General features: G+C 44.8%; 1 protein-coding gene across 1 annotated transcript; it reads left to right on the top strand.

Annotated features, from left to right (window-relative positions):
- The first annotated feature begins 242 nt into the window (after positions 1-242).
- Positions 243-2,694, top strand: LOC120843914. Its single transcript, XM_040215387.2, has one exon. The coding sequence runs from the start codon at positions 243-245 to the stop codon at positions 2,631-2,633; it is 2,391 nt and encodes a 796-aa protein (XP_040071321.1). The 3' UTR covers positions 2,634-2,694.
- The last annotated feature ends 9,869 nt before the right edge of the window (positions 2,695-12,563 follow it).

The following is a 12,563-nucleotide window of genomic DNA, read 5'->3' as shown; positions in this document are numbered from 1 at the left end:
TTCTCTTTCCCTCCATCTCCATCCTCTCTCCACCCCCACCCTCCCTTCCTTCTCTGTCCTCCTCAACCCTTCCAACTCCGCGCGGTGACTGTCGCGTTCGGTGACGGGCGTCAAAATAAATGTATGCTGCCAGTTGGAGAAACGTGTCGTCCTGTTTTCGTCCTCTATGTTAGTCTCCACAAACACCGTAACTTAACCAGCACGCTCCATTTCCACGAGTGTTTACAAAAGTGAGCTTTGTCATGTCCCGTCCATCAGCGAGTCGACCAGTCCCGTCGGTGTTTGTCCCTGAAGGATTTTTCCAAGCCTCCCTATTTATCTCCAAAATGACTCATCTTCAGCTGCGGCTCAGGGTTTTGGGCCTGTGTCTCCGCAAGAAACTGTTCCACGAGGACATCAGAGGCGTCTTCGGATTTCAGTCAAGCAGCTGGCCTGCCCACTACAAGATCACCCAGATCGCGCGAGAGGAGGTGTCATCGGAAGTTCGCCTCATGCAGGCTCTGCTCCCCACCACCATGTCAAAGCACCTGGGGGTCGGCTTCGCTTCCCAGCCCCCTTACCGGTTCCTCAGGGAGTCGGCGGCTCACCTCCTGGAGATGTCCTGGGTTCAGTTCCTCCGGGGCCTGAAGACCAGGATGGCACAACACCCCAAGCTGCAGCTCGAACCACCCATTAACATCTCGAAAGTCAAGCTCTCGCAGGCCACCGAGGCCTTCCTGTCACAAGGACCGAAGTTCGCTCCGGAGCTTCCGGTTTCAAGGGTCGACAACCTGGCAGCGGTGCACGAGGTGGCCTCGAAGATCCCGGAGGCCAACCGCCAGGATTTTGTCAGCGCCGGCTCCAGGACCGTCCGCTTCCACGGAGGCGGATCCACCACTGGGAACATGGCCCGAACGGTCATCGAGGAGTTCCGCCAGGCGGACCTTAGGCTCCTCGAGGCAGACAAGGAGGGAATCTTCGTGGTCCTTGACAGGGACCAGCTGGACCAGAAGACGTCGGCCGCCCTATGTAAGAATTTCAGGCCCCTCAGGGCCCGGCCTTCTGGCGCACTTCGATCCGAGGCCAAAGCCCTCTGCGACTCTCTGAACCTTCCCTCTCTTAAGAGCTTAATCAGCCTGCCTTCTCAGCAATACCTTTCTATCTTTTTCTCGGCCAAAACCCATAAACCAGACATTCCACTCCGCAGCATTATCTCTGAAAAAGGCTGCTGGCAGAGACCCTTGGCCTTGTTTCTACAAAAGCAACTCTCAGTCCTTGATCTCCCTCACCCCTTCCGCATTGACAACTCCTCAGCCTTGATAAAGCCCCTAGAGGAACTCCATTCCGCCCAGAGCACCGTCGCCGTTTTCTCACTTGATATAGTCGACATGTATTATAGCCTAGATATCCCCACCATGCTCTGTTTCATCAGCGAGGCCATACACCTCCACGGCGCGGTCAGGTTCCAGAACTCAGCGGGGATCTCCGTGTCGGGGTTTCTGGACCTCATCGACCTCTACCTACGCTCAACCCTAGTGGAGCACGAGGGAAGAATCTACGCCCAGAAGACAGGGGTTTGCATCGGCTCGTGCCTCGCCCCCATCTTGAGTGAGATCTACTTGTTCTTCGTCGATAGGCGGGTTTCCGAGGCCCTCACAACTCTCGCCCAGGGCACTTCCGTCTTCCGATATGTGGATGACTACCTCATCGTTCACCAAGCCACCTCAGATCCTAAAAATATTGAGCAGATATTCTCAGATAATTCGTTCGGTCTAAAATTTACCAGCGAGGCCCCCACACAGAACGGACTACAGTTCTTGGATCTTCGCCTTCACCCCAAGGATTCCGGCATTTGCTGGTCCTTCCAGCAAAGATCTTGCAAACCAGTGCTTCCCTTCCACAGCAACCATTCAAAAAACGTCAAAAGCGGAATCGTTCATAACCTCCTAACCTCATCCCGATCCAAGTCATGCTCTCACTTAATCTCGACGAGCTGCTCCCTACAGCTCACCCGCCTCGTCAAAGCGGGCTACCCAAAAGACTTACTTGAGACCCGATTAAAACGCATTATGATAGCCCAGGCCTCCGGCACACAACCTAAGAGCAGGCCACGCGCATCCCGCTTCGCGTGCATTCCATACGTGCACAACGTCTCCCACAGAATCAAATCGTTAGCACTCCGACATGACACGCAGGTGTTCTTTTCATGTCGCCTCAGGCTCTCCTCGCTCTGCAGGAAGGTCAACAACCCAACCGCCCCAAAGCCGTGCTCCAAAAAACACGCCACCAAGTTCGTTCCTTGCAGACAGGCCAGCGTCTACTCGATCCCGCTCGGGTGCGGCGCGCAATACATCGGCCAGACAGGCCGATGTCTAAACGACCGCCTAAGGGAGCACGCCAACGAGGTACAGCAGGCGGCTTCCAACCCATCCCTCCATTCCCTGCACCCAATTGCCCAGCACGTCGGTTCGTGCCCCTCCTGCGAACCAGAGTTTCCGGCCACCACGACAGTGGGCACACACAGGTCAAGATACGGCCGCGAGATTATCGAAGCCTTCGCTATGCGCCATTCACCGCAAAACATCGGGTCCCCATCGCTTTGTCTCTCCGACGCCGACGTTTCCTTTCTGCGTCCGGAGTTGCGACAAACGTAGGCGCCTTTGAAGTAGGGTCGCCCTTCCCTCCTCAAGGTCACTTCCCTTATTACCCCCCCCCCCCCCCTTTTTTGACTTCGGCGTGCGCTGCCGGCTAAAAACATGTTTCTCTTTCCCTCCATCTCCATCCTCTCTCCACCCCCACCCTCCCTTCCTTCTCTGTCCTCCTCAACCCTTCCAACTCCGCGCGGTGACTGTCGCGTTCGGTGACGGGCGTCAAAATAAATGTATGCTGCCAGTTGGAAAAACGTGTCGTCCTGTTTTCGTCCTCTATGTTAGTCTCCACAAACACCGTAACTTAACCAGCACGCTCCATTTCCACGAGTATTTTGTATTGTGTACGGTTTTCTCACTTTCCGGTATACGAATATGTATACGGGGTGGGCTGTACAGAAGGCACACCGGGTTGTTTATTTCTGAACGTTAACATCGCATGGACAGTCAAGATGCGACCCGACTCAGGGATGAGGTGATTGGCCCGTCCAAACGGGAGACATTGAGGGTAGGAAGAGTGCACCTGGGACCCTTGTCTACACGGCGGGACCAAGCGGAACGTGGGGACAAGGAAATCACTGCCTGTTGCGATTGGTCCGCTCGGCACCGTTGAACAATCGCAGCAGGGGGCGATGCCGCAGTCCCTTGGCCCCGCTTGGCCCAGCCGAGCAGATTACGGCGCCTAAAGTACGATTTCAGTGTACCTTGAGTACACCTAAAATAGACAACTTAGCAGACTTTAAGTTTTTTTATAAATATGTTATTGGTACAACCAAATCTACTAAATGCGTGTTTTTCGTTTACTATAAAAGTGTATATGTTTCTGTGTTGGTTTGTATCCAAAGAAGCGTACTAAAAATGTTCAGCTCCTCCTGGAGCGTTTCTAATTTGTTCTTTTATATAAATAATTAAGGTGTACCTTGGTGCATTTTAGAATATATATATGTTATCTTATCAAGACCTACATGTGTATAACGCCAAAAGCATCCATTCTTACTCCGACAACAAAATATTTTATTAGATACTTCGCGCGGCGTATGAACAATGCGCAAAACTTCGTTGCTACTTGGGGTGAAAATGAGCATAGTATACTATAAGTATACTTATAGTCCAAAAGTACGAACAAATATGTTGTCACTCCTGCACCATGCACACAATAAGTATAATTTTGTGGATTGCTTTTTTACGGATGGTACCCGCTCCTCAAGATACACATCATGAACCTCCCCTTCTCTCTTCGTTTACAGCCGCAGAAACGTCTTTGTTGCGGCATCAAGTGCCGTTGAGGGCTGACTTTACAGTTTCCTACTGAAGCCACCCTAATACCATGGGTTCGAGAAGGGCATTAATTTGCTAAAGCAACGTTTATTCGCAACACACTGCGGAATATTGAACACAACGTTATTTTTGTGCACGTCTATATACCCCATTTTTGTTATCAGTATAAAGCTCGTAATAATATGTTCTTAGAAAATATACATTTATAACGAAGAAAAACAGTTAGACTGAAGTTCATCCCAAGCCTCTACTTGTATATGATGGTTCTGGTCAATCGTGCTTGCACAAATAAACGCTCATTTCAGACGACGAATATCCGGCTGCTCAGTCGCAGCGGACCGAGTCGGTTCAGGGAGGGAAGGGAAAGGGAAACATCCGCTGGTTAGCCGAGCATCCAGCTTCCCTCCGTAGCTGGGTCGCGTCTGTTTACACAGGAGCTATACGGTGTTTGCATTTATGCACTGTTGCAGCTGCGGCCCAGCGATGCGCTTTCCATAAAGGTCGTTATTGTAACCTACACTGTGTAAACAGGGTGAAGCCAAAGCTGTAAAGTTTGGCGCGCGCTCTCCGGGAAATCCTCCTGCACGGTTCAGCGCAATACGAGGTGATAAGGGTGTCAGCCGAAGGGTCCTGGGACTGAGTTAGTAACCCAAACAACGACGAATATTAATTTGTAAAGTATACGCTGCAACGCCGGTGCGGTACCTAGTCGGCAGCGAGGCTGAGATACCCCTTGTTCGGCGGGCGACATGTCCCGTTTTTTATATAGCAACTTTTTGATTGTTCTCCTTAACGAGGTAGAGAGTTTGAGAGCAATAAACCGGGTTTCCGGTCCGCACACGAAAGTGCCCCCCCCCCCCCCTTCCCTTCGCAGGCCGCCGCCATAGTACGTAACTGTGACTACTCCTCATGTGATTCAAACAATTAAGTGACGTCAAAGGCAAGATTGCAGCGCCCAGGCACTACTTGTTAATGCTGGGCTGAAGCTTGTCGGATACGTTGGTCGTTGTTAGTTCAATCGAGTTGATTTCATATCTAAGAGCCGCGACCTGAAGCCGATCGAAAGCGACTTCAAAGTTCAGCGGGGTCTCTCGATAGATATAACTTGAAATACGGAGTAACGGTGCGCATTTTGCTGGCGATCGGCGGAGATATTGCCGGGAAATAGACAGAATTGGCCGTGCGTTGCTGGAACCTCGGGTTGATTCGGATATAGCTAGAATAAATTTTAACGCGACATTTTTTTGCTCTTCTTAACCATCAAAATCCTCGAAGTCTGCAGCAAGGCGTGTGCGCTGCATTTGGATACACCGATTAGCTACAGAAATTCCGTGAGTCCTGCTTGGCAGTGTGCAGTCGTGGTGCCGCTTCGTTCAAATATTCGGAGGTCCACATTGGTTGTGCGGCGCACCGAACAGCTGATTTGAAGCTGGTAGTTGCCATGCCTTGCTAGATAATTTTGTGCTACATTATATATTGTCCTGGCGTAAACCTGGGACTCTCACGAAGCATAGGCGTGGCAGCTCAATGCCTGAAAAGTGGTCCGACGTCCGTTTTCTTGTGGTTCGTACACGGGAGTCATCGAAACACCGAAGGACAGCACTTTTTTCTCACAGCTCACCACTCAACCAATGCAGCTTCTTTGTCAGGATAAACGTACTTGGTAAGTTTAGTTATATTATCACAGATGTTTAGGCTAGCACTTCCTTTTATCAATATTTGCTATTCTGGAAAGTTCTTGGTCGTGCTCGGCTGTCATCGTGTGTCCTGGTGGAGGCAATTGGTACTTTACATTATTCCCTTCCTTATTACACTCCGAAAAGCCGCGAAACTAGTTCAATCCCGAGCCGGCAGTGACTTTAAGATAAATTATTGCATTCCACGAGCTATATTTCTAAGGATCGCTAAGCGTGATTTTGTCAACAACATTTTCAATCATTTGGAGACGATGAAGCTTGATATTATTTGGAAGAGAATACGGTCGGTACTGAAGAATAAGCCTCTCTAAATGTACCTCAAGAAATACTATGTAAATAATGACAGGTTAACCAAAGTAAACATGGCTATAGTCGGTTACAAGTCAAGAAGGTAAGCGAAGCTCCTGGCACAAGCGCGATGCACCCGTTTCGAATCCCTCCGCTGTCGAAAGAATAGTTCACTGAAAACGTCCCTTGTTCCACTTCAATGGATACATATTGGCTACAGAGGGATGCGAACTTGTCTCCGACCCCCACTTTTTAAGAAAGCGACCTTTGTATTCATTGGAGATGGAACCGAGCTCTTGAAAGGAGCCTTTGTATCCATCGGAGGGGGAACCTACCCCCGAAAGCCGTATTTGTTTCCATCGGAGGGGGAAAACTCTAATCTACATTCGAGGCTTCCGCAACGTTAAGTCAAAGTTGAAAGATAATGGCAAATATTTACGGAAAGGCAAGACCCTCCTCCCGCGTTGGCCACGACGTCACGGAATTGATGGGACGCTATTGGATGCGGAGGTGGCGGTAGGCTATATGAATCTCTTTGCGGGGCATTTGTCGCTACCTTCTTGACCTATAACTTACTATAGTGCGTTTAATAGTTTCTTCGTAAATGTTTGTGCATCGTTCTGCGTATCATCGTCCTCCATATGTAACGCGCTAGGGTTGATGCCACTGCCACAAGTAAATATATTTTTTTTACTTCCGACTGACGATCTAGAACTTAAACAACCGTCATGCGACTTAAAATTAGCAAAAACATGGCTGTCAATAACATGCGAATGGCGCCTACGATATACGTCATTGATTTTCTTGCACGATATATACTAATAAAACCAAAGCTATGTTGTTTAGATATCGCAATAAACTAATGAATATCGCTCCTTGTCTCGTTCTAAACAACGGGGAAAATTGAGTTTCTAGATCAGATTCAACTATTGGGTGTGTTTTTCTTACGCGATATGAGCTAAAATTATTATATCGACTACTGTAAACGAGTTGATTTTCACGGGCTCAAATTTTCGCGAATCGGGCCAAAGCAAAAAATTTGAAATTCTTCGCGGGTTATAATTTTCGAGAATCGAGTGTAGCTTACGTAGCGCTTACTTGTTGCCCCAATTGTTCGCGGGACGTATTTTTCGCGAATCGTAAGTGGTTCGCGAAATTCGCGAAAATTTAGTCGTGTACTGTATTTGCAAAAAAAAAAAAGCTAGCAAACAATATCGGCCTAATATAAATACTTAAAGCTACATTTACTATTCAAATCAAATGAACAATATATAATTCTTTAATATGTTCACATCTTCATTACTGTAACCTTGAATAGGGTGCTACAACAAAAACAAATTAACCAAATTAAATGTTTTACAAAATGGGTCGGTTCGTGCCATTGGGTGTGTTACTTTTCTTCATCCCACTGAGTTCATATTTAGGTTACTTAATATAAGAACCGTCCATCAAATGTATATTCTCAAGATTTCGTCGACGTGCCCACGAGCCCTCCTGCACCATATTGATCGTTTCATTCCGTTAACTAACCTAAAACATTGCACCATATTGCATTGCCGAAGGCATAATCAGCCAGGTATGATGCACCAATCGAGAGATAACTACCATAATGAATCTCTTCATTCCGATCCGTGTACATCGCTGAATAGCTCAGGTAAAAAAGGATCAAAGTAGATACACTATCCCATAAAGATTTATTGATTTTTATATTTTCAATGTGACTCTTATATTATTTTGCTATGCAGCACGATCTGGTTCTGTATTACGTTGATGTTTGTGCTGTGCAGCAAATTGCGTTATCTGATACCATAGTTCTATGCTTTATTTATTATGTGTTTTTATCTGTATAGTCTGTTTGCGTCATACAAAATATTGCTTATATGAAAATGTGCACTCACGCGTTGTTTCTATCTATCTATCTATCTATCAATCTATCTATCCCCCCGTCCGTCTCTCTCACTCTTTCTCTGTCTCTCTCTCTCTCTCTCTGTATATATATATATATCAGACTTGTACCGTACGCATTACAAGTAATTAAATTACTTGTAATCAATTACTTTTTGGAGTAATTTTGTAATCAGTTGATTACTTTTATTAGGCAGTAATCAGAAGAGTAATCTGATTACTTTTTGAAGTAATAAAATTACTTGTAACCGTTACAATTTGTCCACGGGCACCCCCCCCCCCCCCCCCCCCCGGGCAGACGCCTTTGTTTTTATGAAATGACAAAAATAAAAACTGCTTTTTTCTTTTTTCGAGCGGAAAAAAGAAAGATTTTTGCGGAGCTGTAGGAAACGAGGTCAATCTCTTTCTATGTACAGTTTCTGTGGAATGTCCGTTTTTTTCTTTCGAGCTGGGACTGGGAGTGGGAAGCCCCAGGAAAGCCACAGTGCGTGACAAAGGCCATTCAGTTCGAAGTTTGAGGAAGCAGAATGCAACTTTATGAGTCCTTCGTTCAAACTAGCCCCCTCACGCACACACACACAGAAATAAAAAAAATTAAAAAAATCCTGTTTAGGGTACTTACTCGCAGCCCGTAGGAGAACCAGAACCGAAGAATGCCTAAAGCGGATGCAAAATATAACAAAGGCAGTTGAAATATTTCCCCATTTCCCCTACGTGGTCTTTGTGACAAGCAATGTTTCGAGTTGAGAAGTGGTCGGGGCGATCTCTTCCGCTAATGAATACTACACATGATCCGTTTCAAATCCTGGAGCTGCTGCTCTTTTGTATAGCATGTTAGCTGATCCACATGTGAATAATATAATGAGCGACGCAAATTTTGAGCGACAACCCTTGCTCAAGCTCAACAAGATATAAAACCCCCTCCGCTCCCCCCCCCCCCCCCCACACACACACACACACTGGCGAACGCCCAAATCATTAAACGTCTTCAAACGAAAAGTCTATGCTTGTGTCCGCATTGTGAAGGTGCAACGACCACGAAGAGGGAGCCAATTTTTCTGCGTCAATACTTGTGCAAATGTGAAATATAGGTTGGAAGTAGTTCATTGTTATGAGCGCTAAAGATGTGTCTTCACACAATAAAGTAATCGAAAAAGTAACGATTACTTCTTTAAGTAATGTCCAATTACTTTTGCCGTCGAGTAATCATGTAATATAATCGAATACTTTTTAGCCAAGAGTGGTAGTAATTGTAATCGATTACTTTTTTTTAGTAACGTGTACAAGACTGATATATATATATTCAGGGTGTTTCAGAGAACGCAGGCCAAATCGCTCCTGCGAAAACTACTCATCGCAAAAAAAAAAAAAAAAGGCGTGTGGCGTTCAGTCCTGGGCCAGGTGCCCATTTAGGAAACTTACTAAAGTGCGGGATAATCAAGTTGTTAATTATTTTTGCGTATTTAACTTTTTAATATTGTGTTTTAGGGCAACTTTTTAAATTAGAAAATTGCTGAGCATCAGCGAAAAACACTGGATCAACAAATTGCAGAACGATAGAAGGCACGCCATCGCATTTTACAACTTTCTGAAAAACCGCATAAAATCGACGGGTTTTTAAGTTTCGGTTTGTTCTCGGAGCGCATCTCAGCCCCGGCGGCAACGCGCCCCGTGGAGAGATAGTGCAACCCACCTCTGCTGCGGTGTCATCGCGAGACGCAGCAGAGGCTGGTTGCACTAAATCAACAAATTCACTCCGTTCATTCCCATAAGACTGAGCACGCAGAACGTTATAGGGTGTATAGTGTCTCAGATCAAGTGTATATTTTACCAAGTAGAGGCCTTTGTTTCAAAAGAAATTTCTAGTCACAAAACAATAACTACCACAAACTGATTCCACAGACCGTTGAAGGCCGGAAAAAAACACCACAAATATATCGCGTTGTGTAGATTCACCACATCGTTTTGCTACACGATCTGTTCGGATCATAACTAGGGTTCTACGTCAAGCTGTTGTAAAATGCCTAATGCGTGATGTAACTATGAAGATCATTCATCTTATATATACAATATAGGTTCACGATTTGTGCTTCCTCTTCTTTTGTTCTGGATCGATATAGCTGTCCTACGAGATTTCGTGCCAGCATGTGCTTTCCGCGGTTTTCGGTTACCATTTCTCGTTTTTTCCCTAGTAGCGAATCTCCACGAAACTACAATTTATATATATAATTTTAATGAGACCCAGTATTTTTATAAAACCAAAATAATGAAGAAACTTTAATGTGTCACTTGTAAAAATCATAAAGGACCAAGCGGAAACACGACTGCTGCGTGTAGCGATTCCAGGCAGAAAACACAGTCTTGTTTAACAGTCCTATTTCAAGGGTATTCATCCATGCATATTTTGTATTTTGCTAAAGGAAAGCAGGAAGCCGCCATAATTCACAAAGAAGAAAACACATAAATACGAAAATGAAGATGCTCCCTGTGATGCAATTTATGGTTTGATTGCCGGCAGCAGCTTCATATAAGGCGTGTAGAGTGTGGCATATATCATCAAGACTAACGAGTGCCCTGGAAAGAGGAAGCTCTTGTCCCCGTTTTTCGGAAGGGGCTAGCACATTAGTTTGCTTAGTAGAGGGGGCAGCCTACTAGCGGTACGAAGTATGACATAAAAACAAATTGGGTGCTGTGTTTTCTTTTCACTCGTGAAATTCGAAGATGAAAGAATGTTATATGATTATGGTGTTCTTACATGGTGGAGGCTGCATGGACTATTTCCTGTTTTCTTTTTTTGTTCCTAGATGTATTTATTGTTCAAAGTTTGATTTGTCATTATTTGAGCGGAGTGCTTCAAGGCCAGCATTCTGCGAGGAACTGAAGGGGTGTCTTACCACAAACATTGGAGCTATTCCTGTGTGTGCTACCTGAAACCACATATTGCCTAGTTTATTTAAGTTGTAAGACTGCGCAACTTGTTGGCGGTCCCAACCTCACTTCCAATGGCATCGCTCAACGCGCGTAATTTTTACTTCGCGTAATTTTTACTTTTCGTTGGATCAGCATATTTTTCCCTACCCTGTGCATTTGAAGAGTAACTCTGTTTCAGTACTGCTTGAGTGTAAACTTAATTTAAAGAACATCAACACCCCTATAGTTTGTCTAAGAAAGTAATAACAATGGGATATTCATTTAGATGGCAAGGTACTGAAAACGTACTTGCTATTTATTATATGAAAATAACCCGTCATCTGTTCATATGTGCCACATAACAGTTTAAAATGCTTTAAAAATAAGATCGCGACACACAAGAGGATGCGATGCGGAGGCCTCAAGACAAGAAATCAACGACGAAAAAGCTTGCTCAGAGTATTTGAGTAAGAGCGCCTATAGTAATTTTAAATAACTTGGAATATTTATATTTTGCTAATAAATGTTTCTAGCTCTACAAAAGACACCTAATAATATTCTGGAACACTGCGAAATGCGAGATATGTGTATCATATTTGTATTGGCAGCGCGGTCATTAAAATGCAATAAGAGGTTTTTGTGATAAATTGTGAAAATAATTACGATATTTTCATACCAATATAATAAACAAAATCATCTGGGAAGAATAAAATTGGGTTTCATATTCAAATGGGTAACATTAAGTAGTATAGTATAACATTAATTAGCGAACTCAACGCGCAGTTTTTGCCGGCCACCCACCTTCTACAGTGCCTTTTGGGGCACCACGTGCCAAGCCTCCAGGGTGCAATGCATGAGGGCATATGTAAGAGGCTGCTAGAATAGCGGTCACAGGGGGGTCGTGCATATATTTTTTTTCTTTTCAATGAAATTTTCATAGAAGGTATCAAAGCATGTCCAACCAACAAAACATACTTTACATGTGTTAGATATACTTTGACTTTAGTAAAATAAATTGAGCCTGAGAAGAGGTGGTACAACAATTAACGTTTTTTTCACGTTACGTGTTTAACGGTTCACGATTAACGTGTAACGTGGCGGAGTGAAAATGAAAGATTAGTGAGTTTTAAATATTGCGTATTTGAGAAAATGAAATTTGCTTGCGTTTGCGTTAACTTTGCGTGCGTGCGCGTGCACGCACGCTAGGTTAACGACTACGCGTGCGCAAATCCCAGGCTGCGGTCTTTGACTGGAGCATAGCGTTGGCGCACATGAAACGCACAGCCCTCGTGTTTGCTACTGTACGCACTAAGAAACTTTAGTATTCCGTAAGAGAATGCAACAATAAATTATGCACTTATGGCTTCACAAAAAAAACAAGAATATCAATTTGTACTGCGCGCCCGCGTCTGTCGACAAAGCGTTTTTTTCTTTAATATTATATTAACAAAAGAACTAGAGGTGCACTGAAATGTATTAGTTCTTTCATACTAATATTGTAGTCTTTCTTCTAAGCAAACGAAACTAGACGCCGGGAAACATTTATAAACTAAGTTGAGCCATTTGCATTCAGGTGCCTGTTCTTTGATTCATTTCCGAAGCTGCTGCGTCCTTAAGGATAAAAGGCGCCAGATGTTTTCGCTTTGTAGAGCGGGATTTTCTCAAAAAAGACTGAAATCAAAAGATGCCATTCTAACTAAAGATTGCACCTTGTCTTTTGTCGATACCCGTTCCCAAGTTTGAATTGCTTTGAGTCGGCGGTGCTAGATGGGGTGTGATCCAATTGGCGGAGTTTTAAAGTTTTACTTTTTCATGCAACGTGATATAGTACACCGCAATGTACAAAACAAAACCGTTG

The sequence above is a fragment of the Ixodes scapularis genome, unplaced genomic scaffold, assembly GCF_016920785.2.
Source record: "Ixodes scapularis isolate PalLabHiFi unplaced genomic scaffold, ASM1692078v2 PGA_scaffold1__304_contigs__length_218370807, whole genome shotgun sequence".
Lineage (NCBI taxonomy): Eukaryota > Metazoa > Arthropoda > Arachnida > Ixodida > Ixodidae > Ixodes > Ixodes scapularis.
Note: the sequence above shows the minus strand (reverse complement) of the source record. Positions and strands in the feature narration are given on the sequence as shown.